The 27,998-nt window shown below is 43.8% G+C and overlaps 2 protein-coding genes and 1 long non-coding RNA gene across 5 annotated transcripts in view; all 3 read right to left on the bottom strand.

Annotated features, from left to right (window-relative positions):
• PRTG (protogenin) overlaps positions 1 to 7,934 on the bottom strand; it is a 76,316-nt gene extending 68,382 nt beyond the window's left edge. Inside the window, exons 1-2 of the mRNA XM_015872803.1 lie at positions 7,763 to 7,934; positions 6,688 to 6,990 (exon numbers count right to left, since the gene is read on the bottom strand). Coding sequence (XP_015728289.1) covers positions 6,688 to 6,990; positions 7,763 to 7,832 — 373 coding nt within the window. The 5' untranslated portion in view covers positions 7,833 to 7,934. The remainder of the gene's footprint in view (positions 1 to 6,687; positions 6,991 to 7,762) is intronic.
• A 3,866-nt stretch (positions 7,935 to 11,800) lies between these two features.
• On the bottom strand, positions 11,801 to 16,825 carry LOC107318676. Its single transcript, XR_001557437.2, has 3 exons — positions 16,543 to 16,825; positions 12,483 to 12,668; positions 11,801 to 11,841 (listed from the first exon to the last, which is right to left on the bottom strand). It is a non-coding gene; the product is annotated as an uncharacterized LOC107318676 (long non-coding RNA).
• Positions 16,826 to 21,924: 5,099 nt separating this feature from the next.
• Positions 21,925 to 27,998, bottom strand: part of NEDD4 (NEDD4 E3 ubiquitin protein ligase) — a 49,054-nt gene continuing 42,980 nt past the window's right edge. For all 3 annotated transcript variants that reach the window (XM_015872798.1, XM_015872799.2, XM_015872796.2), the window contains 6 exons: positions 27,871 to 27,931; positions 27,254 to 27,313; positions 27,058 to 27,165; positions 26,515 to 26,611; positions 23,818 to 23,890; positions 21,925 to 23,742 (listed from right to left, as the gene is read on the bottom strand). In XM_015872798.1, the coding sequence (XP_015728284.1) occupies positions 23,640 to 23,742; positions 23,818 to 23,890; positions 26,515 to 26,611; positions 27,058 to 27,165; positions 27,254 to 27,313; positions 27,871 to 27,931 (502 nt within the window). In that variant the 3' untranslated portion in view covers positions 21,925 to 23,639. The remainder of the gene's footprint in view (positions 23,743 to 23,817; positions 23,891 to 26,514; positions 26,612 to 27,057; positions 27,166 to 27,253; positions 27,314 to 27,870; positions 27,932 to 27,998) is intronic.

The following is a 27,998-nucleotide window of genomic DNA, read 5'->3' as shown; positions in this document are numbered from 1 at the left end:
ACTTTTGTTGTTTTGTTTGTTTTGTCTTTGCAACTGTTTACATTGATAGAACAGAGCAAAGATTTCAGTTCCCTAAGAAGACCAAATTCTATTGCATTGAAAAAACTAACCAGAATTACTGTTAATAGTTAAGAAACATCAAGTAAAAAAAATACACATATATACACACTTATCTGCCTGGTATTACTTATTTACATTTTCCTGTAATACATAAGGAAAGCGATCTCTCTCCAAATCTTTTAACAGAGAAAACAATATAGAAGAGAAGGTTGTAACTTCATTACAGAAACCACAGCCAAAACAGTGGTTTCATAACCATCTCCTTTCTATGTCTGCTGTATCTCCATCTGCAAAAAAGTAACAATTTTATCCACACACAAAGTTTTACTACAGATGTATGAAGACTGCCCAATGGATTTCTAACTGCCCAGCACAGACAATTTACTTTGATTTTTTTCTCTTCTAATTCAATTGCTAGGACAATCAACTTAAAAATGTAGGCTGCTTAAAATGCTGCTGCTTAAAAGCTAAGTAGAGGTTGACCCTGGTAACTAATGTTGACCATACAACCCACACTTGCTCAACAAAATGTGGAGATTTGGCATTGTTGATTACTTTTTCACTTAGGTGGTGATTACCAGTTATAAAGCCTGGAAGTAATCAATCCCAATTCAACAGCTGGGCCTATTGATGGAATAGAAAAAAAAAAACCGACAATGCAAAACTAAACAAAAGATAATGTTCACAATTTTGGATGTAAGATGTAGAAATACAAGAAATTATGGAGAAGACACCCAAAAACAAAACACAAATTTGTCCAACAATGAAAATGTCTGTATTTCTGTAGAAAAGTGCTTAGTAACTTGTAAATTCTTCCTCCAAGATTCTCTTTTGCCATTGTCTTAAGTTGTTCTGCACACCATCAATAGCCACAGCTGTTAAATTGTGAAGACGTGACAACAAGTCTCTAGGCAAACAACTGCTCAGAGTGAGATCCTTTTCTTGAGGATAATCAGAGCTGGCTGACAAAAGGGGGCCTTACTGAATGCCCTTTCAACAATTTCTACACCAAGAAATGCAGGGGGGGGGGGAGGGGAAGAAAGGGGTGTTAAGGAAGAGCACCACACTGCAAGAACAGAACAGCATCTTTTACTGCAGTAGAAAAGAAGCAGAAATCTCAGTACGTGCATCACATTTAGAACTTGTACCAGGTGAGAAACACACCTCTCTCTAGTCATAGCTCAGAGCAACTTCTGGCATGTTTCCCTTTAACATTTTAACATACAGGAGGAGGATTTACTAGCTATAGAGCCCACCACCAGTAAGACCAAACACTCCTTTAAAAATCAAGCTGGTAAAAACTTTAGAAATTATAAAGTGAAACTGATAAAAGCCAGTTTAAAACAAACAACCAACCATCCAAACATAAAAGCTCTGGTTGTATTAGCTCAGAAGAAAAGCAGTGACATAAAATGGGTCAATTTGGCATTATGTTTGACAAATATGAAGCCAAAGTGTTGAGAAATCCCTTGCAAAGCCCACTTCATGGCAGTGGAAACAAACATTTGTGTTAAGTAGAAATTCATATTTATTTGTCCGGCAATGATATAGAAGCCCATGCTTTAGTACAAGGAAGAGCTTTAAGAAGTGCAAACCAGTTACTAATGGAAGGATGGGTAAAGAAAGGAGAAAGGCAAGCAGTGCTCATGTCTTAAAAGAAGCTGACAATTTATTCTGTAAATTTGTTTTAGAAGCTCAGCTCAAAAGTTGTTTGAGAGAGTTCTGCAAGAAAATTCTGAAAGGAAAAGTGTTATAAAGGAAAACATTTGTCCTTTTTTTTTTTTTTTTTTTATTTCTTCAATTTATCTCAATTAAAGGACAAAATGTTACTACTATTCTTCACTGCCAACAACCAGCATTCTAACTGAAACACTAAACATCTCCTCCTGCCTTAAATACTGGAATTAAACACACCAAAGAACAGCCACATTCACCCTCAGCTTAGGAAGCAAGGTTCTCTTCCCAGGATGCTCAAATCAACTAATCAAAACAACAGCAATAAGGCAGCACTTGTAAAAACCAAAAACAAGAGCTTCCTCAAACTGCCTGTAACCATATTAGTCCTACAGCATTAAGCCTTGTTATCTCTTTCAATTCAAGACCATTCCCTACATCAGCCATTTGCCACTTCATTCCACCCCAGTGAAAAAACACTCCTGCCCTTCTGCCCCCCACCCTCACTGAAGAACCTTCTTTCTCTTTCCATTACTATTTAACATCATTAAACACACATTTGAGCCACATAAAAATTTGGAGGATCCATCAAATGACACAAAATAAAGTTTATATTGTGTTAGACTACAGCTGTTAACCCCCTTGTTTAAGGTAAGACACTAAATAAACTTTAAAAAATTAACAGCAGAAAGGCTGTTAATGTTTCTGCCTGTATGCACACTATACAAAGGCCACAGTTTGATGAACACTTATTTCTGCAACTATCTAATTTTCAATGGCCTTTCTCTGTCTCTATCAAGCCTTTCCACCTCCACATCGCTCCTCTCAGTTGCACCAGTACATCCAGTGCAAGTGGCTCCATGACAAACCACATCAGGGAGCTCATCTGGGTTAAAAAACATCTATTATTTTAATTTTATTATTTTAACCCTCACCAGTTCCCTGTCCTGTTAGCCACACATGCAGCTGTGCCCACACAAGGGAGGGCACAATGCAGAAGTGGGAACAAGCATCTGGAACAAGAGTGGTTTACTGCTTAGAAAGCATGATTGCCACAGCAGAGGATAAGGCTCAGTGGGAGGCACTCTTACATAATCGGATATTTAAAAGCAGAGCAAGAGATGTAGGATATCAAAACATAAACACTGACAATTATTGACATTGCAATGGGACCAGAAGTCACATCACTGCCCCAGCAGGTAAACAAAAGCACAAACTCTCCACTAAGAAGTCTGCTATGTGCACCAGGCCGAATATTTCACAAACTGTAAAATAATCTAGGAATACTCCTTGCAGCTGTATGTATCCCATCCATCCAAGCCTCCAATTCCCACTTGTGAAAAGGAAATAAACAACAAGCATCCTGTCCAGCCTCTACTCAAAGCCTGCATTACTAACTTCAAAACACCATTCCTCCTCCTCCATTTTTTCTTAGTGTCACCTTATTGGATGTCTGTATTTTACACAGTCTTGGCCAACTGAGGTTAAACTTTTATTCACAATTTAAAATGCAGAAATACACAAATCCCACTTTATTTTTAGCTGATTCAAAGTTGTACTAAAAGTAATTGGGCTTCTTCCACATTCTACACTCCTTTTAAATTCTAACCAGAGAGAGCTCTCCCAGTTGCCCTGGCTGCAATAAGATGAATTTTGAGCAAGTCATTTACTCTTCACTGTTAGCATTTCACCCCCACATGGAGCCTCACAAAGAGCTACGCAAGAACCTCCCTCTCTCCCCCCTGTGTCAATCAGCCGGCTTTGGAAGAACTACAAGCATGTACTGAAACGAATATTTATTTTTACCTAAGCGATACCTCAGCTCCACAGCTCCCTTCAAAAGAGTAGGGGGATCTTACAGAAAAAAAGAGAGAAAAAAAAAGCCCTAAATTAGTCAAATTCTTTTGTGCATGGATGAACAACAGGAAAGCAAAGCCTTGGGGCCTCTGGGGAGGAACCCTGTCCCTGCAGACCTACTCTGATGTGCTCAGGAGATAAGGCTCCATAGTGACACTTAAGGAAAGGCCTGCTCACATTTGAATTTCTGCATTCCTCAAGAACAATTCATGGCAATCACTAACTTTGCAGAGGAGCTACATGAAAGCACTGGCCAATGAATGAGGGTCATCTGCTCTTTATCACAAGGGTAAACCTCATCCTGGCCAGTTTCTAACCTTTTAACCCTGTGAATTCTTAATTTGCACATGAATAATGGAATTCTTGCCAAGAGTGCAACCTTCAGCTTCCAGTTCCTAACTTTAGAAACCAAGACCTGATCTCCTTGTGTGTTCAAATCTTAAACTCTCGGACAGATTAAAGTTATTGGTTTCCAAATGCAACACTAAACATTACAATTCTGAAGCAAAAGATAAGCTTACTGGCAAAAGCTCTGACCAGGCAGAGTAAAAGAACATCCTCGCACCCTGCTGCTACCAGAGACTAAAGACAGCATTTGCTTTTTTCCTCCGAAGAAAGAATGCCCATTTAATGCCTATTCTCCACCTGTTTAATATGTACGGTTCCTTCCATGCCCTGACCACGAGGTAATTTGCTTTCGCGGCAACTGAGAACTGCCTCTGAACACAGTTACAAGCCTAAAAATCCCCCAAGACTTCAAATTTCATTCACTAAAGACCTCTGCAAAGTACAGCCAAGACACGACAGCCAGCAGAGACACTGTAAAAATGAGATATAAAACTAATTTTGCACGTGCTTTCTGGACTTCAATGATACCAATGGTAATTATACCAATTACTGCCTTACTTGTAGTTGACAGTAAAGATACGACATTCTGAAATGGAGCAGACTGGAATATAACCAAAATGAACAAATTTCTGCACAGGATAATTTCACGTTTGGCCACTAGTTAACCACTCCATCTTCAAGTCAATAACACCTACTGGGATCCTTATGGATCCACCATCTCTTCACCAGCCATAAGCATTCAAAGAAAAAAAGGAAACCTTTTGACAGCCTCAAAGGAAAGAAAAAAGACAACGCCACAAGAGTATTACTGTGATACACTAATCCATACAGTGCTCCACACTGCTCCATAAGTTCTCTGAGATCAAGAACACAGTGCTCAACCTATAACATCTTGGATTTAAAATGATGCTAATTTTTCTTCAGTCTCACATACAGAATCCATCATCTACTGCTTTGCTCTGTGCTTATAAAACATGAGATTGCTGGCCTCTTAAGAACAGATTTCTTCAGCCTTTTTATTAACGGTGCTGAGTCTCTGAAACCTAATGACGTGAATGTAAACATCAACAACATCAATACTTTATTGTTCACCATTTAATCAAAAGTATCTAAGAACCACAGTCTGTTAATCCTGTATGTGAATGAGGTACCGTGATACAAAGTAATAAATAGCCAGGTTTTTTAAATTTACAGCTCGCAGCCTCGCGCAGCATGAGAAGACTCATAACTTACTTGGACCCACCTGCTTCCAGGCTGGTTTTCAACTGCCCAAAGCTCTGGCTCACTGAAGAAGGTATTTCACACCCTCCTGTGATACCTTACTGTTAGTTTTTGCAGTCCGTTTGGAAGTACAGAAGGAAAAAATAGGGACGTTAAGAAAAGCCTGAATGTTAACATGAGTATCATGTACCAACTGTATTAACTAGTTTCAGATTGAATTTGATAAACCTGTAATTTACAAGTAACATCTAGTTTCCACAAAGGTATCAGTGCCACAGTTTAGGGCAACTTGCCACTAAGAACAGGGTTGAAGAGGTCAAAGGAAGCCTTTTCCTATTAGATTAAGTTCATCAGTTAAGTCCTATTAGTGAGGGAACATGAGAAGACTACATAAACTGTGTACTCTCTGTTACACTTTCTTTGAAATGACTCCAGCCTACTGGCAAAGCTCTGCACTGTCATGGCATTCAGTTTGCAGCACACATCCCTTGTTTGATACATTAAAAGATGGTATGAAAACAGAGGCCAACACACGCTCAGGGTCAGACTGTTAGGGCTGTAAAAGCACTTACATGGAGCTATCCCTCTCACCATTCATCCAGCGTAAGGGCCTGGAGTGCCCTATAGTCATGACTCTTGCTTCCCTAATAGCACTGTGTGACAGGCCCCTATCGTTGGTCCCAGAGAACCCTGCAGTATCTCCAAACGGGACAGTACTTGTGTCTGCTTGGCTGCACATACACACAGCATAGAATCACAGAATCATTAAAGTTGGAAAAGACCTCCAGGGTCATCTAGTCCAGCAGTCCACCTACTGATAACATTTGCTAACCCATATCCCTAAGTACCACATTTCCATGGCTCTTGAACACCTCCAGGGACAGTGACTCCACCACCTCCCTGGGCAGCCTGTGCCAATGCCTGACCACACTTTTGGAGGAGTTTTTCCTAACATCCAGCCTGAACCTCCTCCAGCGCAACGTGAGGCCATTCCCTCTCATCCTATCTATGGGAACAGCAGGGACTTGGTAATTCATTCTTCATGGAGGCCTTGAAAATCATTCCACTCCCTCCCATCTCCAAGACAGGCAACTGTTATCATTCTGCTCTGGCCCCAAGATATCACCAAGACACATCAGCACAACATCAAGCTATTAGACAAGGAAAAGAAAAAAGATCAGATGTATAGATAACCCTAGAAAAGCTTCACAAATGGTATTTGAGAACCAGAACTTTCATAGCAGGGTGCCTGCATGCCAGCAAAGCTCTGTGTTGCAGCCTGCACACATACAAGGCACCAAACCCACGAGGTCCCATGCGTGGCTGTGCCTCCCTGCCCACACCAGGGAATGAACAGGGCCATGGCAAGTTTTGCTCATAATATTTACACATTTAAAAAGAAACAAACCCCCTGCAGGATTAGTCTTTCCAAGCACACAAACATCAAAGCAGTCAGTTGCTTTGCGTTGTTGAGGAGCTTTAGCCACAAACTCGGGAGCAGGTTAACAAACAAGAGCTGGCACTTACTTGCTAGTGTAAGGTGACTTTTTTTACTGAGAATGGCTCCATACTTGTTCAGAGCCAAGCACTGGTAAAATCCTTCATCAGACTGCTCTCCTTTCCTTCCTTCCACCTCACTGATGTACAAAGAGCCATTGGATAAGGTGTAGATCCTTTCACTTTCTGACACTTTGCCTCCGTTTTTCAGCCATGTAATAGTTATAGGAGCTTCCCCACGGGCCTGGCAGTCTAACACCACCGCGTCCTTCCTGGAGGCTGTCACATCTTGAGGCTCTCTCACAAAAAACAGCTCGCTAAAGCACCACACTCCTGAGGGAGAGAGAAAGACATGGGCTGTAAGGACGGGAGCGCTGGTACCAAGCACACTGTGAGCAGCACACACAGCACGAGGCGCAACTTACTATTAACGACTGCAAAGAGTTTGGGCCCCACAGCCGCACCACAGAACCTCGGGGAAATAGGAGCTATGAGCTGTGGGTCGTGTAAAGCATTTGGGCTCTGCAATGCCCCGACACCTCAGTGCACCCACAGCCGCGCTCACAAGCGGGATCCACCACGCGGGATCCAGCACAGCCCCCCGAGCTGTGGTGCTGCCGCACAGGTGTCAGCTCCGTTTTGTCGGTACAGCTCCGGGCAGCGAGCTCGCTAATTTTACGAGCCTGTCAAATGAGCTGGAGCGGGGCGAGTCGTAAAAGGTTAATTTTACAAGAACTCCTTGGCGGAACAGTCTCGTTCTGACCGCCGGGCCCCCCCGAGGGCCCCCCGCCCGCGGCCCTTCACGCACCCCCGGGGGCCGCGAGCGCGTGGCCGCCCAACAGCCGACTAACAGCCGCCCAACAGCCGCCTAAGAGCCGGCCCCGCGGCCCACGGGCGCCTCCTGCCGTCGGGGCTCCGCTGGGCGCTGCACCGCCCGCCCCGTCGTGGCGCGGCACGAACAAAGCGGGGCCGCTCGCGCTCTCCCTCCCTCTCGCTCCGTTTCCCTCCCGCTCGTGGTGCCGGGTGATGTCGGATAAATAAAACCACGTGCGGCCGCGCGGAGCGGAGCGGACAATGGGGCGGCGGCGGCAGCGTGAGGACTCACCTGGCATCGGGAGGAGCAGCGCCCCGAGCAGCGCCCGGAGCAGCGCCATGCAGCGGGACGCGGCTGGCATGCCCCGCCGGCCGCCGCGAGAGAGCGGTCAGCGGCCGAGGGGAGGAGACAGGGGGCGGACGGAGCGGCCCCGGCGCGCCCGTCCCGGCCCTACTCTCCGCATCCCGTCTCCATTGGCCTTCGGGGAGGAGAGGGGCGAGGGGCAGGGCCGGGCGTCCGGGGGGAGGGCCGGGCTGGACGGGGCGGGCTGCGGCGGACAATGCCCCCGGGGCGGGGAAGGCTCTGCCGGGCGGGGGGCAGGAGCCGGCCCGCGAGCGAGGGGGCGGTGGAAGGAGTCGGGGGGGTGGGGGGAAGCTGGCGCCATCTGGGCCGGTTCCAGCGACCCCCGCCCCGCCGGGCCCCGCTGGCGGCGCTCTGCTCGGGCCGCGCCGTGCGGCGATCCCCGCCGGTCCACCCCACCCCACCCCACCCGGAGCCCACCGAAGCCGGACCGGCAGCGGGGGCCGGCAACATTTGCGAGCTGTCTGGACACGGGTGCGGCTCCGTGCTCGGCGGGCAGGGGCTCCTGCGGTGCCCGGTGCAGGTGCAGTGTTCGGCAGTGCGGGCACCCGGGCTGATCGCAGCCACCCGACGGCTGTCACCAAACCAAACGCTGCTGGCAGCGTTTAAGCTCTCAGCTTCACCCGTGATCTTACCCCGCTCTGGCAGCTGATTTGGAAATGGGGACTCTAAGCTCTTTTTTGTCTGTTCAGAGTTATCGTTTCTAAAGTTATCCCGTAGGGAAGGCATCTTCTTACTCAGCAGATTTGCCCCCTGTTTGCATTCATTGTGAGAGCTGCTGACGGCAGGGCCGGGCAGTTTGTACTGCTGTTTGTACTGCTTTGTGTTCCTGCCAGCGCTGCAAAGCTCCCAGGAGCCGGCAGCCAAACCCCGTCCTGCTGCTGCATCATCACCGGGGCACGGCCTCGGCTCCTGACTCTGCTAAAAGCCGCCAACGGAACGGCAGGGCTGTACAAACACGGTGCAAGCCATAGCTCACCTCCATCCCCCTTCTCACTCGTCAACAATACATGAGCAGACGGTTTCAGCTTCTCTGATCTTAGCATGAGGTTTTCAGGAAAGGTAATTAGGAAAGCCGGGTTTTGCATGCAAATCACAGCTACCCAAGAGGTGTCCGGTAGTTTTACACTCACTTTGCACAACAGAACAGCACATCCATCACTTTGGTCTCCAAATAGGAGCACAGCATCACACCCTACTCCGTCTGGTCCTTTTGAAACTTCCTCAGTGTTTTACTTTGTATCCAGTCACAAAAACCATGAACTAGGAAAAAAAAAATCATTTACTGGAGCTCAAAAATAACCTAAATTGCTTATGATCTGAATTCAGTGTTGCCTGTGGAGAGCTCATACCTCTGTAGCCCATTCCATAACTTGTTCTTTCTCCTACTCAACTTGAATTAAGAACTGCTGGAAAGCAAACACACTGATGGGGAAGTTTGAGGTCTACAGGTCCATAGTTGCCCTCCCAGCATCTTCAGGGCACCCCATGACCCGCTCTGCAGCTGCACGGCTGCTGTGCTCAGCACTGCGCTGGGTTTGGGGAGAGCAAATAACACTGGGGTAAAAAAAGGTTTAAGTTGTAGTCACAGCAACAAAACCAGTCATAGTGTATTTATCTGTGATTTCCCCTTCTGACAGTGTCTCAAATTAGCTATCTTTGATCTATGTGGGATTCACCTCATGATCTGAGATGTTGATGAGCACTACGCACAGCGTGATGCCACAGGAATGCACCTCAGAGCACAGCTGGAGTGAGGAACTGTGCAAAACAACAGGGGTGTCAAACGGAACACTCCCCAGTAAGGCTAATAAAACATGAAAATGGCATTTAATACCTGTGCAATTCTTCTCACTCAATTTGAATAAATGATATTAAGAACGTTCCATAGCCGAAGCATTTAAGGTTGCGTAAAAGTAAACAAATAGATGCAATAGATGCTTTTGAGACAGTCTGATGCAGGCCCAGGAGCACCACACGTTCATGCTGTGATACAAAAGCGCTCTCATTTTCAGTGCGTAACTACCAAATATTTATCAGCAGGCTTCATTTTCCGTATGGATTTCCCATTACAGCAGATGTAATCTGAGACGCGGTTCTGATCTGTTCCGAGGTGATGTATTGCTTCCAGCCATCACCCCTGCACGTCCTTCCTGAGCAGCAGAGCAGTGCCCCCAGGCAGGGGGTCAGGGCCCCATGGAAGACTTCTAGGCCAGGCCTGGGGGCACCGCTCGCACCAGGGCTGAATGGGACCCCCCAGCAGACACTGACCTGAAGGGAACACACAGAAACGGAGTGTCACAGGTGTTTAGCATCCTAGTTTGAGGCAAAAGAATCACTGTGGTTCAGTACTCCCAGCTCAGAGCATGGTCCCACTCTGTTGGGGAGGGACACCTTGCTCCAGCCACCACATCAGGGCAGGCTGTGGTCGTACTGGGCAATGGGACAAATACGCTTTCTGGAAGGGAGCAGAGGGAGAACCCCATCCCCACTTGTGGGTGGTTCACATTCTCTGCGCTGTCTGTGCTCTCTGCCACGTCCTGCTGCTGCGCTGACACTGCTTTGCTGTCTCCCTGGACTGTGCTGTGCCAGCAGGAGGTTCTGGTTCATGAGATCAAATGCAGCACTTGTTTTAAGTGGATCAGCAAAGAGTACTGCGTCCCTTCAGGGCGCTCATTGTGCCAGTGTCTGGGCAGCTACAAGCAACACCAATATTCCCATTTTCATATTTCTCTTGAGCAAACCAGATAAATTCAATACTAGAATAAAGCAATGGTGTAACCAGATCAGCACAAACTCTCCCCCCCCCCCCCCATCTGTCAGATGTTTTTTATCTTAACACATTTTCCAGTAATTAATTGCCTTAGAGATGGTGCAGACTTGAGATAACGTATCTAAATTCATATTTTGCCACTGGCTGATAAACCCACTGAGCCACAGTTTAAAGGCACTGGCAGCCATAACTTTGTCAAATCCACCACATTATTAAGTATGGAGCCAATAAACATAATTATCTCCTTGGCTAACAGCATCGCAGAACTGTTATCTTGAGAAAGGCACGATGACAGTCCAGAGGGTTCAAGATAATGCCAGCCAACACAAACAAACCTATGCCTACTTTGCTCCAGGGCAGCAGTTTTTCTCCTCTCATCAGTGCAGATTTTTTCACTTGTCTCAATCTTTATTTTTTGGCATATGTGAGAAATTATGAGAAACCTTCCCAGCTCCGTGGTTCTTTCCAGGTCCATACATGCTCTCCCCCTGAGTCTGTGAGATGCACACAGCTTTCAAAGCAATAATACCTTGTAGTAAATTCAGCAGTGACCTCCTCAATGCCTTCAGACCTGGGCCAGCAGTAAGAGTTCCCTTTAAAGTGCTCTCAGCAGCTGGAATAACAGCGTGAAGCTTGTGCATTACCCAACTTACATTATACTGCACTTCACCCTCAGCCTCAGCCCTGATGAGCACAGTTCATACATTTCCTGAGAAGAAAGATTTTAAAAATCAGACTGACACGAACTGATCCAGCTCAAGTCTTTGTTCCAGTGCTCTGTGTGTGCGGCTGCTGAATGGGGTGAAGATGCAAAGTCCAGAACTTTTGTCATGTTAAGAGCCAGCAAGGAGAGACAGGGACCTTCTGACAGTCAGTGAAGTCCCATGACCATGATGCTTACAGGCTTTGTCTGAAGTGCTGCCAGCATCACTAGAATGAAAGCAAATAGGCAGAACTCTCCATGGCATGTAGGAGCCTCAGGGAAAGAAACTGAAAATTCACCTGGAAATGGGTTTTCCCTTGGTGAACTCCATATTTTCAAGATCTCTGCGGCCACAAGAAGGCACGTATCCAGGCTAAGGGTGGAGAATGTTGTTTCCATCCAGGCTGGAACAATTGTTTGTGTGGTTTTAAACCATTAACATTGCTTGCAGTTTGAACCAGATAGAAGTTCACCATTACCGTGGTCAGTTTTGCACTGAGCAGTTCAGCTCAGCTTTCATGTCAGTTCAGAAACCTGAGAAGAAGGAATAGCACAGTGTTGGCTGTATCATACTGGTGCTCTGGGAAAAGCCATCACAGCAGTGCTGACAGTGTTTGGTCTGGACACAACACCCAAGTTGCAGCCCAAATCTCATTCTAAACAAACATGCAAACACCCAAGCTATCAAAACTCCTGGCTCTGTTGATCCCAGCCTGTATATTCAAACCCTTTCCCACTGCTACATCCTGGCTTGCCCCATGGCTGTTGCCAGAGGGACCCAGGAAAGAGGATGATACAACCAACTTGGTACAGCTGCCAATACATGGGGACTGCAGACATCTCACAGAGCAGCCTGAGAGCAGTGGTAATTGCCAGAGTCTTTTTAACTGCAGGAGAATTACAGCAATTTGCACTGTCTCAGCTCCGCCTGCAGCTGGTCAAGCCCTCAAATCCAGCTGATGGCAGCCACATCTGCAGTGCTGCTGGTGCAGCATTGCTCCCTACTGCTTACAGAAACCCCTTTCTTCTTTACAGTTCTTGTTCTGAATGTTTTTGATCTGGTGTCACTAAAGGCAAGCCTGGCCACTTGCATGTTGCTCATGCCAAACTCCTGATCCAATTACAACTGAATTCACAGATTTACAATATGTTAAGCCAGCTCCATTAAGACTCACCATACAAATGTTTGCTTTCGGCACATTTGGTCACTTAGTGGTTTCTTGCTTCATTCCAAGCCCGCGTACAGTTACCATCTCAGCTGCCTTCTCAAAGGACATTCACTCCTTCCTGGAGCAGATGGGCAAACACACCTTGGGCTGAGCCCTTGGGATGCTAATGAACTTTCTCTCCAGGGAGCCTTCCTGTACAGGAAAAGCACACTTCATCGACAAAGGGATTTTAACACAGATCTCATATGGTTTAAACCAACAAACACCAAAGTGGAAGAAATCCATTTATTTGCTACACTAGCCTTATTTTTTTTTTTTTCCTCTTTTCTTCCAGGCACCTTCTCCAATGCTGATCTGCTGGTACAAATCAAGGGTTCTGCCTTAGCCATGTTGCTTCATGGTGCCTTGGAGGTTGCTATGGTCACACTGGACCAAAGATGGGTTCTGCCATGAGTTTAGGGAGGAGAAGAGGACCTCTACCTGATGCTTTTAGCACACCACACAGCCACAGCTGCATAGACAGGGTACACACCTGAGAGCATACCCGATCCCAAGTGCACTCTTCACCTTACATAAAATGCAGAGCTCTAACTGTGGGATTCAGGTGTACAGCAGCCCTATGCTCCCTCTCCCCACACTGCTCTTGTGCCAGAGTCAGTGCTGCCCTGCCTGCAGTGAACTCCTTCAGACACCCAACCTACCAGAAAACTCTTCCTTTTTTTCCCCTAGTAGGACTTGGACTTGTTTCCCCTTGGTTTTACTCCTTCTGATAGCATAAAATGAATACAGAACCAGGAAAGATTGCACCATGCTACTGGCGGTACAGCAGTAGCACAGGGCAGCAGCTATAGTGCACTAAAATACATGGAATAACTTCAATAATGGTTAATGAATGAACATTGCAGGGAAGAACAGGAACAGCCAGCAGGTGGAGAGCTGCCCCATAAGCTGCATTTGTAATGTGTATATTTTTAATTAGCTCAGAACAGTCCCCTCCCTCAACAGTTTCTCCAACAAAGTCAAAATCCTGCAAATACCGAAGCACTGCATGATGACGTTATTTTCTATAAATCAAAACATTAATGCACAGGGTCAACAACTTAAGTTTCAGACTGAGAACAAATGGGCAGAAAGAGAATATCTCCTAGGTTACCACTTTCTGTGTTTGCATCTACAAAGGAATCTCTCAAACCTTTGAGACAGAGGCAGCTTTTTGTCAGCGTCTGTTTCGCTTAGCATGACAACCCACTGTTCTGCAGCTATTTGTTTAGCAACAAGCATGAAATATGGTCTCTTTTCATCCCTGTATAAGTTACCTTCACTCCGCTGTTACAACAGGAAACACGCAAATCATTTGTCTTTTTTCCCCTCTCTATGTTTCCAATCAGGAAACAATTACTGGAAATAAAATAAACAAAAAACAAAGCAAGTCAGAGGCCAACTATCAATCACTGTATGTACCTCACTACAGGTACCTACTCATTTTTTCTGCAAAAGGCTGCAGCTCTTTTCTTTGTCTTTGCATTCTCAGCTGCCTTTCCTCTTATCTACAATTTATTCTGAGGAACTGCTAGAAAGGATTGGAGGAGGCTTCCTGCTGCTCCTGTCCCACTCCATCTCCCACAGACATAAGGGATTGCTGGTCAAGGAGAGGCCACTTGGCCCACGCAGCCTGTGCCCCTCCGGTTTATCTCCCTGCTGCCAGTGCAGCTCCCTCAGTGCACTGCCGTGTCATGGGAGAGTGATCGCCTCTCAGGAGTGTGAAGATAAACAGATTGGGAGCCTTCAAGGCATGTTCCCAGCACCTCCTCCCCCTCGCCAGCAAGCAGGCTCATCCTGCCAGTGCCCCTGTGCACAAAACGTGGCTCTGGGGATAGAGACCAAGATGTTTGAAGGGCCACACGGAGCTGTGACTTGCAGCAGAATGACTTCATCAAGAATTCAGGCTGGGCCGCAAAAGGCAACACCTGGGTGCAAGGAGGGAGCGAGGGGGCTGGGCTGAGGGGAGCCAAAAGCTGGGCAGCACAGGGGGTTGTAATTTTGATGCTGAAATTACCACCTCCATCAGCTGCAGCCACAGGCATTTTACCTCAGCTGGGCTGCTGCAATCACTTGGGAGCACATGGGGCTTCCCATTGTTTGGGAAGAACTTTCTGCCAGCACTACAGGGCCTAGGGGATGCAGAGCAGCCCACCCTATTGGCTCAGGGCCCTACCTGGCCCTGATGGTGGGTGTTGAAGGGCAGAAGCACAGCCACACAGGAGGATTCTCCCACAAGAGCAGCCACCAGCATCTGCCCCTGGGTTGGTGCAGTGCTGCACTTGTAAGGTGCTGTGCCTGCACTGGGGGGGGGCACAAGGGCTGCCATGGCCAAGTGAGGAATCAGGTGGTGCAATTTGTCCTGATGGGAGTAACACAAGGGGGGAAACTAAGTGTATTTTTCACTGCAGTTAAGTCCCTGGTTCAGTTCAGCATATCATCCAGAGAGCTGTGCCTGCCTAGTACAGAGACCAGGAGAACAGCCAGCAGTTAAGGCTGCTAGTAGAACCTGGTTTCAGCTATACTGTTATCCAGTATTTTTTACTAGAGTCTAAATAACATTCTGCTGTCATTTATGTTCAGATAAAGTCAAAGTAGCCAAATGTAGGCCCATGGCAGAACTTGCTGCATTGGGCAAATAATACACATACAACATACAGAATCAGACTTACAAAATTGTAGGGGTTGGAAGGGATCTCTGGAGATCTCTCATCCAAACTTCCAGCTAAAGCAGGTTCCCTAAGTAGGTTGTATAAGAAAGCAACCAGATGGGTTCTGAGCATCTCCAGGGAAGGAAACTCCACCATCTCTCTGGACAGCCTGTTCCAGTGCTCTGTCACCCTCATGGGAAAGAAGTTTTCATTCATGTTCACATGGAACTTCCTGTGTTCCAGTTTGTGCCTGTTGCCCCTTGTTCTGTTGCTGGGCACTGTTGAAAAGAGCCTGGCCCCATCCACTTGACTCCTGCCCATTAGATATTTATAAGCACTGATAAGATCCCTTCTCAGTCTTCTCTTCTCCAGGCTGAACAGTCCCAGGTCTCAGCCTCTCCATAAGGGAGATGCTCCAGGCCCCCTCATCATCCTTGTAGCCCCCTACTGCAATTTTTACAGGAGCTGCCTGTCTACACACTATATGCACAACAAAAAGTTGATCTTAAGTAACACAGAAAAAAGCTGCGTGTGATGAGGAATCTAAGTGAGTAAATGGAATTGGCCTAACATTCTCAGCAAAGGACCAGGCCATGCAAGTGCCTGACTAAAAACTGCCAGCACTGCAGCAGCATCCATCCCATTCAGCAGAAGCTGCTGCAGCATCTGAAGCATGATTCTGTAGCCTAGCAAGAGATAAGAAGATCCTCAACAGACAGAGCAGTACAAATCCTCCCCTTGAGGAGGGCACAGAAAATCCTACCAGCTTCAGGAGAGGCTGGGATGGACAAATGCCTTTTGTGAGGTGCCCAGAGCAAAATGCAGCACCCCAAGGACAGGATGCCCCAAGGCACACGCTGCAGCTCTCCCATCTCATCCCATTCCTTCTACAGCTGCAGCCCCTCATTGACCAATTGAGCTGTTTGGTTGTTAAATTACATAGAACATCATCAGGATTAATTTCTTCCTACAGGGAGAGATCAGCTGAGCCAGCCTGTTTACACCTGAGGAGTTAATGTTTGCTTTCTTAATGCCAGGGAAAAGTTTCACATTTCTTCTCTTTTTATTTCACTTCAGTAAGTTGTGGACACTTATATAAGTGGAAACTGGATTTTGGAAGTGCTTACAGTCTTGACAGACTTTGAATTCTCAGTGTGTAGAACAGTAAAAGCTTTTGAGAAAGAGAATTTTTAGTTCCATGCTAACAGAGTTCAACTATTACTTTTTCTTTAGGTGAAGCAGCACCTCCAATTTCCTAATAAATATTTTTTAATTACACTAACAGAAGAGCAGCTGCAACATTCCTATCAAGCATGTTGAATTATTGTTACTAATCTGAAATAATTAATCAGCAAGGGATATATATGACTGCTTACCACTGTTCACACAAGAGGATGCTCATAATTACTGGTCTGAAATTCGACGTATGAATGAACAGTTTCCTGATGGGCTCTTTTTGGTCCAATTCTGTAAGTTGACAAAGAAAGTAAGGCACTCATTTAAAACTCCGCATTGTAGCAAGCAATAGCTCAGAAAGAACTAATTAGGAATGAAACTATTAAGGATGGACAACTAATTGCTGGGCAGCAATTCATAACATGGGAGGAGTCATAAATCTGTCAAACACTTCCCCTAACTAGATTTATTATATATCATAACCAGAAAATAATGTACTATTGTTACTCAACATAAAGAAATTACATTTACAGAAAGCGCAGTTTTGGGCAGAGGGTCATTTCCAGCTCCACGTAGCAGCCACCCAGAAACTCAGTCACCTGAGCAAGCGAAGAAAGCCGGTTTTCAAGACAAAGGGATGGTGTGGCATGGAGGGTAACCTCCATTAAAGTGGCATGGTTCGTCATATCTGACAACCCAGTGAAGAAAGTTATCACTAGTTAAGGGCCTGACCCTGCATTCCTTAAGCAGACAAAAATCCCTTTGAAGTCAGTGAAGCGTCCTGCTCAGATAACTATATCAGGATTTGGTAATTAATGAAAACTTTTAATTTCTTAAGTAGATTATAAAAGCCTTTCCCTGAAAAAAAAAAAAAAAAAAGAAAAAAAAATTAAAACAAAAAAACAAATAATAACAAAGCCACCTATTACATGCTATTCATGGCAACTCCTAAGCACATCGGGTTTGTCTCCAACAGCTGCTGGAGCACAGGAGCTGTTTCTTACTAACTAGGAATTACCAAAAGTCAGAACCACACTGTTTTCTAATTTGCACTGATCTGCCATAAGTGTTCTTCTCCAGCCGATGCCAAGCTGAAGGTTTTGACAGCTTTGCATTCAAAAGGTCAGTAACCATTCCTCAGGGCAATTTGATTTAAACCTTTAGCATTTTACATGCTCCCAAGCAGCAGTGTGTAGTAGGACCTCCAAAAGGTCGTACTTCACAGCCCTCAAAAGAAAATCCCAGTCAGAAACATTTCAACTTGTAGAAAATATCAGAAAAGCTATCAGACAATTATGAACACATTTTTCATTAGATTTAACTTCCACTCAAATGGGCTTAGGAAACACAAATTGCAATGCATGTTTTCAGTCTGCAGTATATTTCAGCTGGAAGTCCTACGCTGTCACATCCAGGAAGGCTGCCTTATCTGTCTTTCCTCAAGAGGCGTGCTCACTTAATGTTTGTTCAGGTTTTTCAAGCCATCCCCCTCCCCCTGAAATCCCAAGCCTCTCTCTGGGATGAAAACCTGAAACCCACAATGCAGAATTTGTTTGAAGTCTCATTAAGCAAGAAACCTCAAATTAAGGACAGCTCAGCGAAACAAAACATTTTTCTACAGAGTCACGTGGATGTAAAACAAGTATTACATACAGGTTCTCCCTCATTATCCCCTTTGCGAGCTGTTTGTATTCTGATTAGCGTGCTAATGATACACGTTTCACACAGAAAAAGCAGTTAAGTCTCTACTTCAAAGAAAAATGACTCAGCGCAAGAGTACCAAAGCTAGGCTCGCTTCTCACACGCTGATTTTGTGAGCCATGTAGAGCAATGCAGCAGCTAGTTAAATGCTTAATCTTCCTTTACAACAACAAAGGCGGTAGGTGTTGTTTGCCTTTTGAACGTACAGGCGTTTTTGTTGCTGGCGGTGGTCTTACCGCAGATAATAGGTGAGCTGCTCTCGGTTCACATCGTAAGAACGGAGCGCTGCTTCCTTTACACAATCGGTTCACTAAAAAGGAGAGATATGAAAATAAACTGACCCCCCCCCCCAACAGAATCTCATATAGAGAAAATCATTCGATAATGATTTATGATCCATGTGACGAATCCAAGCGCCAAACAAATGAATTAACAAGAAACAGAAAGGAAAACACAAATAAACAGACGTTCTGAGCAATGACAGACAAAAGAGGTGACTCTTCTGTTTTAACAATCTACACTATTTTTGACCACACAAGGAATGAGTAAAATGAACACAGTACTTAAAAGCAGACATCTTCAGTTCTAAATATTTCATGTTTTAGTACGTTCTCATTGTAGTGATGCAATTTCCACTCTGGGGACCTGGTAAGAGTATCATGTATTTGCTAAGTAATGTTTAAGTCACACTGAAAAAAAGAAAGAAAAAAAAAAGAACAAAAGGAAAAAGGAAATTGTGTCAATCCAGGTCATGTTTCATTTTGAAGGTATGCCAGAGTCTGTGGATTTCAATGGGAAATGCACCAATTTTTGTGAACTCAGTCAACTACTGAAACAGCACCAAAACTGTGGTAAGGATCTGCAGAAAAATCAAACATCAAAGCAGTAGGAAGTCTGCAAAGTATGTTTATGGATGAAACAATCAGGTTAGAGGGGGGGGGGGGGGGGAGAAAAAAAGGATAAGGAGGGAAAATTACTCTATCCTTTCTCTAGAAAAAAAGTTTACTATGTTACAGGCGTGACTTACTAATAGCATTAAAGATCCTTTATGTCATGTCTCCTTCAAGCAGCACTAGTGAAGCCTCAGTTGCAGTTAGAAGAAATTACTGTTTAACCCCCTAATAACCTACAGCTGTGCCTCACAATGCAGGAAGAATGCTGAGGAATCAGCTATACTATTTTATGAAGAAGGAATGACTCAAGACAACTAAAACCCAGCCTGAAAAACTGGCAGCTGAGAGAAGTTAATTTTGAAGGGGAAAAAAAGTCACAGGTCCCTCTCCAAATTTTAAATGGCTGTTGGAAGTTTCTTATTCATAGCAAAGGTCTAATTTCTGTAACACAACACCACAGAGCATTTACACGTGACAGTCCCGAGGGTAAATGGGAAATTATAGAAAAAGGCAATCTTAGAGAAGGACCAAAATACTGAAATTATTGACACACACTGACTATCTAAGAAAGCCTCGCTCACCGTGCTCTGAGCAGACTTTGCATTAGATCCAGCTCAAACACACTTTACCTGATTGAAACTACCCAAAGGGAGGTAATGACAGGAGTCATGTTGCACACTGCATGCCTGCGCAGCCTGGAAGCAGCAGGCGCCATCTCGTGACCCCATGCAGCACCACTTGCATTTCTCAGCACCTTCAGCTCATAGGGCGCAGAGTTCCAGGCCCTACAGTAACCCAGCAAATCCTCGGGCTCTTTGCATTGCTGAGAACCAAAGTCAAACAGATGAGATAACAACCGCTGAGGAAGGCACCAGCCAGGGGCTACAGCCTCATCAATACAGCAGGTATTATACAGAGGTAACATGCAGGCCAGAATCTTGTATTTTTCAGGTTCTATTAAAATCAGTTTGAATCAATAATTGCTTGCCAAGGCCGTGATCAATGGTAATGAACTCTTCTGCTTACAGCTCTCAGCCTTGGAGCAGCAGAGAAAACATCTATTAGTTTTCAGTTCAGTGTTTAAAACAAAGTGAAACTTTGCGTTATGGCCATCCTCTCCCTTGCTTTCTGGTCCAGCCTCCACTCTACAGTTGGCATCTTATTCAAATCTGCACTTTCTGCTGATCAGTACATTTATCTCTTACCTACCTGGGAATTTTTTTACGCTGTACTCTCACCTGGCACTGCTGGGTGTCAAAAGGAATGAAATTGTTACAAAAGTGAACTGCTTCCCCATGCTTTTATCAAGTGTGATCTGTAGAAGGATGAGCAGCTGGCCCACACAACCACACTGGTAACAGTGTTTCTACTGAAATACATCCCTAAACCACCTCAGCGGTGTCTTTGGAGTTAACCCCTTCCTCCCAGTCTGAGTGTATTTCTGGGAACAAGGAGGAGGAGGGAAAACATAAGAAGGGACATGCAGCAGATCCAGCGCACCAACCCCGTACCAGTCCAGTACCAGTTCAGTTGTTTCTCATTCCCTTCTGAAACCTCCAAGATCCCTCGTGGTGGCTTTCTGGCATTGGTCAGAGAACTTAAAGTCTCCTATAACAACCATGGTTTGCAACCTTGGAGTTCTTTGAGATGCTTCAAGACAACTCTACCCCCTTCTTTGTGACAACTGAGTAACCTAATTCAACTCCGCAGCAGGAAACTTACCTGTTGTGGTGCCTCATATCCCACATCACAAGGCTCTGTATCAGCCTGCTGACCCCGTTCCAAAGGGCTCCCTGCATCCAAAGCAGTTGCATGTACCATCCCATCACACCTTCATTGTATTTTGTGTCTGCACACAGAGTTTTCACTCCTCCTGGTCTTTTCCTGGCTCTGAATTCGTGTTCAGGCACCGGAGACGGACCCTCCTCAGCCTTTGGTGGCTTCCATAAGGGCCACCTCCTGTCAGCCTGCCCCAGTACTTGGCACCAATGACCATGTTGTCACACTCAATGGTGGTCTGTTATTGCCATCCCTCAACAAATCTAGCTTAAAGCTCTGGCTTTAAACTGGCTCTGAGCCCTCTCCTAATGTACGCTGATCCTTCCTTTGTCTCCAACAGAATCAAGAGAACTCTGAAATTTCATACCTAAGGTTATGAAGAAGCCACCTTCTTTCTTTTGCTGCCTGTGGCCACAAGCTCTGTACACACTGGGAATCTCCATTCAGCAGCTGCCCATCTATGATCCTCAGCTTCCCCTTCTTACAATCAGTCTGTGCTCTGATCTCCACAAGGTCTCCACAAAAACCCTGGTTATTTACTGCTGTTCATTTTCCCTGATGCTCTAAGTCTGCTCCCTTGTCCACTGGCTCCTGAACTGGACAACACAGTGCTATGCCCATAGCACAGCACCTGCAGGTAAGGCTAATGAGCCCTCAGCTCCTGGAAGAGGCACCAGACACTTGCTAGCAGCAGCATCCATCCCCACAAGCCCTGTCCCACACACCAGGGTGTTTCCCAGAGCTGGCACTAGAGACCAAGCCCTGCAGTACAACCCCACCACTTCTAGACAGCTCATGCTGCCTGGGAGCAGAATTTCAGGGCTCTTTTCTTTCCCCTGCTGCACTCACCAACTGATGTCTGTCAGCTGTATGCCTGTGATCAGCTAAGAAGGGTGCTCCCACAGGTCGAACTGAACCTGACAGTCAGCTGGAGTTTCTGTGGGGCCTTGCCTCTCTGCTGTGTAGCGTTTCTGGGCTGACAATACAATGAAGGTTCACAGTTAACCACAATTGCCCTTTTATGAAAACATTTTTTAAAGGCAGCATGTCTGGCAAACAGTATTTCTGCAGTTAAACAGCTACACATATATTCTGTAACGTATTGTGGTGGAACTATTGCTCACACTGTACTTAACAGTACTAAAAATGCAACAGGTTCTTACTATTTCAAGATTACCAACTTGCACTTTAAATAACTGAGTCACAACGTATCAGAATAAACTTTTATTTACTGCTTTCAGGATCCTTATTTTATACTTTAAAGTATGCAACAAATACTGCTACATTCAAATCTATACAGATTTACTGATATATCATTCGTGTTTTACAAAACTGCATATAGATTTGGGAAATCTGTATAAATTACCTTTATTTACATGTTGTATTCTCAGCCCTAGCAACCTAGTCAAAGAATAAAACAAACTGGGATTGTAAATATCCCTTAAGACCCATTACAAGTTACATAATTTACATATCTTCATAGAGAGATGTGCTACAATACCTTCTTGCATATTTCTGAAGACTGACTAAACAGAAACTTGCTAGCCAAAGCCAGATGCTGTTGTTTCCTCTGATCATATTGGTAACAAAAAGTTCAAATTACAGCAGGCTGGGTATATCAATCAATCTTTTTGTCTTTTTACCATCAAGCTGACCAATCATTTTAACCAGCACTTGCTCAAAAACAAACAAATAAAAAAAAGCGTTAATATTAATGCAAAATAATACCCACATTTACAAAAGAAATCAAACTAGTATTTATATGACAGGTCGATCTACAATAAATTGCACATTGTTGGTTATGACTTTGGTTATATTGTATTAACAAATTTGGTTTCTAGACTAACAGTGGAGGAAAAAATATAAAAATGCAGCTATAGAAATTAGCATAACCTGTAAACATATTAAAGAACCAAATTCTGCCCCTGGTTACATGTGCAAAACTCCTGCACGCTTCTGAGAAGTCTGCACACATCAGACTGCTGAACTTGGCCCAGAAAACCCTGTAAACATGTTCTTTATTGTTATGTAGTGCAATACTGCAAGAATGGATAATAAAGGCCTCTAACTACCAGTAACCAATACTCCGTGATACTCATACAAATGTCGCTTTAAGATTAACTTGTTGCAAAAAGGCTGAATTGAAAACATTATCCATTGTTGAACTACAAATTTATCAAAAAAAGTGAACACTCAATAAACCAACAACAGTATACAAATTCTGACCAAAATAAAAAAAAAAGATATAATAATTTCTCAGTACTATTCAGAATGCTGCTGCTTGTGTCTTATAAAAAGTCCTGGTGTCGTTACACTGTCTTAACAAAAGCAAGTTAGAAACAGAAATTATAAAATAAAAAACCTGTAAGCAAGTCAATGTTCTGCAAACTGAGAGCTGGTAACACCAACAAATGCTCTGCAACGTTTTACCTAATATGCTGAATTATAAGGTGCTTTGGGCAGGTCTGTAGCAAATAGCCTGAAGCAGCACAGATGATATTGCATTACATGAAGTACATATTTTTAACTCGCTAACAATTTCAGTCGTTTCTCTCAAAGCAGCAATTCAAATGTACATCCTCTGCAAAGATTTCTTCACAGTTTTACTTCAGTAGTTTACTGCAGGACAGTCTGTCAAATACTGTAAGAAGAAGCAACTGCTTAAAAACATTTTAGCTGTTGACTTACTTGGCACTGGCCCATCCAACGTGTATATTGTAGTAATTATCAAAGTATACAAAACTGTGGAAATGGCAAAATATGTTTTCAAAAGTTAGTGAATTTTTAATACTTATTTTACAAGTGATACTATGAAGATTGAATACTCGTGTGACTAAGTAAAATGGTAGTCCCTGGAAAATTCAAATCTGTAAACCCTTGAAATGAAGTTGCAGCACTGGACCGTTACAATTTATGTCTGTGGCTTAATCAACCCCATCAAAGCCCTGAGTATTTTCAATCGCTAGAAGAAGTTTATCCCATAAATCTTCAAATGAATCATACGGAGGCAAATCCAAGCGATTAAAGCTGAAAAACAGATGAAAATTCGTAAGTATTTCTTCATTAACTCAAGGACACAGTTTACCTAAACTAAATACTCACCAGGTATGAGCTCTTGGCAGTTTTTCAGGGGTGCCCCACTGTTCAACTGTAAACAACTGTGGTCCATTTGAACCTGTAGGGAAGAGCACTTCAGTTTTCACCTGATCACATGATTCTTTTCACTATCATTTCAAATTATGAAATACATTGTTCTTTTGTCATCAGATTCTGACTATCAGACTATCTAAATCTGACATCAGATTTAGAAGGAGCCTTTTGCATGAATTAAATACAGTAAACACAATAATTGTCGATAATTTGAATTTACTTCAAGTATTTCTTGGTACATCTTAATTTCAAAAGGCTTTTACACACCTTAAAGTCAGAAGTCTCAGACCTAAACATGCATGCATAGCAAATGGCATTGAACACTTCATGTGGAAGACAGTTTTATGCTGCGTGTTTTCTGTGTAAAAATTTAGACATACTTTTCACAATGTGCCATGTGGCAACGTGGACCTATCAGAAATTAGTCAACGTGTCCCTTTACCTGGGCAACAGCAGAGCAGAGTAACTGAAAACTTTCTGAAATACAGCAACCTTGTGTGCAGCTCTAGAGACCTCACGTAATGAACACACACACCTGAGAGAACTGTTGGTTAGCAACTGCAGCTCCAGCTACACCTGAGTCTTCAACAACTCTTTTACAGTATGAGACATCTGAAAGGTTTTTAAATCTAATCAACTCGTCCCACGTGGATGGGAAAGGCCTTTTGTAACTGCACAGTGACAATAATGAAAAGATGGTAGTAAATATCCAAAAGGTTATTTACAGGAAACACTCAACTGTATGGAAGCCTTCAGTCTGCTAGAAACCACTGAGGCAATCTCCACTGAGGAGCAATCTCCAAGAGATGCTGCCTTAGTGGTGGTCAGCCCTTGAATGAGGTCTAGAGGAGGTGGAGTGAAGCTCCACCCCTTCCGGGAGCACAGCTAAACTACCCTCACCTGTGGTCCCACAGCTGACCCAACACTTGCCTCAGCTGATTAATCAGAGCTTCAGGCTGTGATTACCAATTTCCCATACAGTAACCATTTCCTTAAGCTGTGGAAAGCATTTGTCTGCATGTCAAAAAGACAGAATCACTATTTTGTCAGAGAACAAGAGATGACCTACGATGGTGGGTGTCCTCTCACTTCTACAAGGAGACCATCAATACTAATAGGAACCTCCCAAGCTTAGAGAAGGCGACTAGAAAGAATGCCAGGAAGAAGGATGAATCAGAGAAGTAGCTCTACAATTGAGAATGCTTTCTGCCACGTGACATGAAAATAAAAGACTCTCTTTTCACAGCCAGGTGTGAATAAGCCTGTATTTTAGCCACTCAACTACTGAACTAGAGGCTTACAAAGCAAGGCTGGGGGAAGACAAGAAACAGAAGAAATCTCAGCTGTTTTGTGCATCTGCTCTCAAGCGTTGCTCGATTCACACCGCATTCTTTTTAATGAACAGAAATTCCCGGCGTGGCCACAAGAGGGAGATGTGCCGCTAGGAAGCGAGCCCCAAGAACGAAAGCAACCCAGGCGTAGGGCATGGAAAGCACCGACAGTCCTTCAAATACAAGCAGGTACGAGTGTGACTCAGACCATTACTGGGATTTAGCGAGGATGGCACGCTGGCCACAGCGAAGAAGAAACGACTGTAAAAGGAAGAACCAAAGCACTGTGCTCACTGAACGGAAATGTCAAAACTGTAACTTGTCCAGAAGGCTGCCCAAGGATATAAATCCCTGAGCAGAAAGTGGTTAAGAGATCCAACAGATTCTTCCCTTCCTTACAGGATTTTATTTGTCTAAAAACACTTCCAGAGGCAACAGAATTCCTATCAAGTTCCAAGTGCTGCAGCTCCAAAGCAGTGCCCATGGATCAGGTGTGAGAGCAGACACCTGGCTCAGCAATGCTGCACACATCATTTTTCTCCTTGGTACTCACAACCCCTTCAGTGATGGAATGGAAAAAAATAATGAAGCAAGTATTCACAATGAAAATGAAGAGAGGAGAAAACCAGGACACAGAGTGGTTGGTATTTGTTGATAATCCTATTGTTTTATACACAAATCACTGTGTTGTTTACAAAGAAGGAAATGTTAATTTAAATATACAAGTTAGACTGTTCAGTCACTTGCACTTGCAGTTCAGCCTTAATGAAGCAGTCTAGCAGAAAACTCAATAGCTGATGGCAGCTGAAAACAGATTTCTCACAAGCATCCCTACCCTTCATGGGCCGTCCTATCTGCTTGCCCACAGACTTTCCACAAAGGGACATCTCATTTTAGCACTGCAGCCTGCCTCCCACTGCCATCTGCTTGCTTCAGTCTCCCTGCTGTGGGTTTGCTACTTCTCTTGGCTCATGTTTAACTCACATCATTTCAGTGGTCCACTTCAGAGTGGATATCCTTACAAACAATTCTATTTGTGTAGGTGTGGCTTGGGGGCAGATGAAGGCAGTTACAGAACTCATGAGAATCTGAAGTTAACTACTGATACAAGCATGTCTTTGTAACATTATCTTATACAACAGAATTTTCTTCAAGCTCACCGAGGTGTTAAACAGAGATCTTTGAAGCTCTTCAGAACTTATTTTAAAACAGAAATAGAAAAAAAAAAAACAAAAAAAAACCAACCCCATGTTTAAAGTCAAATATCATTAAAATATCGTTTTCTCAGTTAATTGTGAATACAATCTTATGCACTCACCATAAAGCTCAGCAAACCCATTCATAGGTACACGCGATGTGCCAGTAACAAACTGCAGTAATCTTATTCTCTTTTCAGAGTCCATCATTAAGACTGCCTGTGTATGATAATAATTACAATTAAGGACTTAGCTGAAAGGTTTTTAATTAAGGTTTTAAGCTAGTAGAATTATGCAACAGACTTTCCACCCCTACTGTCTTTGAAGTTCCCTGATGCTATCAATTAGCAGCCAAATTCCGCTATTTTATTAGATGGAAGATTTTAACCTTTTCAGTTTAACTATGTAACAGAAAGCTACACAGTAATATTTAAACCCAAACAGGTTTGTTTTAGTTGTTGTTGTTTTTTATAGGCAAGTTACCAGCAGTCTGTTACACTCTTACCATGCATCTCATTCAGTTTGCTTATCGTCTTTCTCAGGATTTTCAACATACAATTATTTACCCAATTACTGATGAATCAACTACGTGCTGAACTGGCATAGCTGAAATGGAGCATCTTTTGAACAGGCTTTTTTAAGTGAAAATAAAAATCTGGTAATACCTTCCAAAACCACTGTATGACTTGATGATTGACATTGTAGCCATTTTTGTACTTCGTATGTAGTTTCCAATCAGCTACATCCACATCCCCCAGTCCACACATCAGTAACTATATGCATGAAAAAAAAACAAGCAAAGTTTAATTCTGTAATAAAAAGTTTCATTGTAATTTGTTTTCTTTTCTACAATATGCTTACCTCCAGCTCATTTTCATCAAAAATCTTAATCAGATCCTGAGGTATTAGTTCAAAAAAGCCCTAAAAACAGAAGTTTTAAAAATCAAGACAATATTATTTATGCGTTTTCATTTACAAACAATGATACCTATAGAAAACAGAGCCTAAGCGATATATCAAATACAGCTCCTTGATCTTCAGCTATTCACTGATTAATTCCTTCAATTCTGACTTATTCCATGTTTCTTTACCATGCTGTACCGAATTACCAACTCTGATCACTGTGTAAGTAATATCACTCACACAAATAAGGATGAACTAGCTAGTTTCATTTAATTCTTTTAGTCTGATTCCATTTTCATTTATGCAGAATTCAGTCAGTAATTTGCATTACAGCTACAGCTGTCAGCCAGGATTGAGAAATATGCAAATTTTCCAATATGAATTTACCACCTCAGTAAAAATTTACTAAAACAATTTGAGACAGAGAAAATTCAAAGCTGACATTACAAAGTGCCACTGCCTTTCTTATACTTGTAACAATACTACAACAGGTCTTTAGGATGTCACATTCTAAAAAGCCTGTCTTAAGACTGGATGCAACAAATTCTACGAATCTTTTGTATTTAAAATTATACCTCTTTAAAGGCTGCCATTTGTTTCTGTACTCTGCTCACAAATCTCCACTGAATTACAAGACTGTGGGAAAAAAGAGAATATTTAAATGAAAACCAATCTATACACAGTAGCAACTTTCTTTTGTTAA

The sequence above is a fragment of the Coturnix japonica genome, chromosome 10 (genome assembly GCF_001577835.2).
Source record: "Coturnix japonica isolate 7356 chromosome 10, Coturnix japonica 2.1, whole genome shotgun sequence".
NCBI classification, from domain to species: Eukaryota; Metazoa; Chordata; class Aves; order Galliformes; family Phasianidae; genus Coturnix; species Coturnix japonica.
The sequence above is the reverse complement of the archived record's forward strand: the minus strand, read 5'-3'. Positions and strand labels throughout refer to the sequence as shown.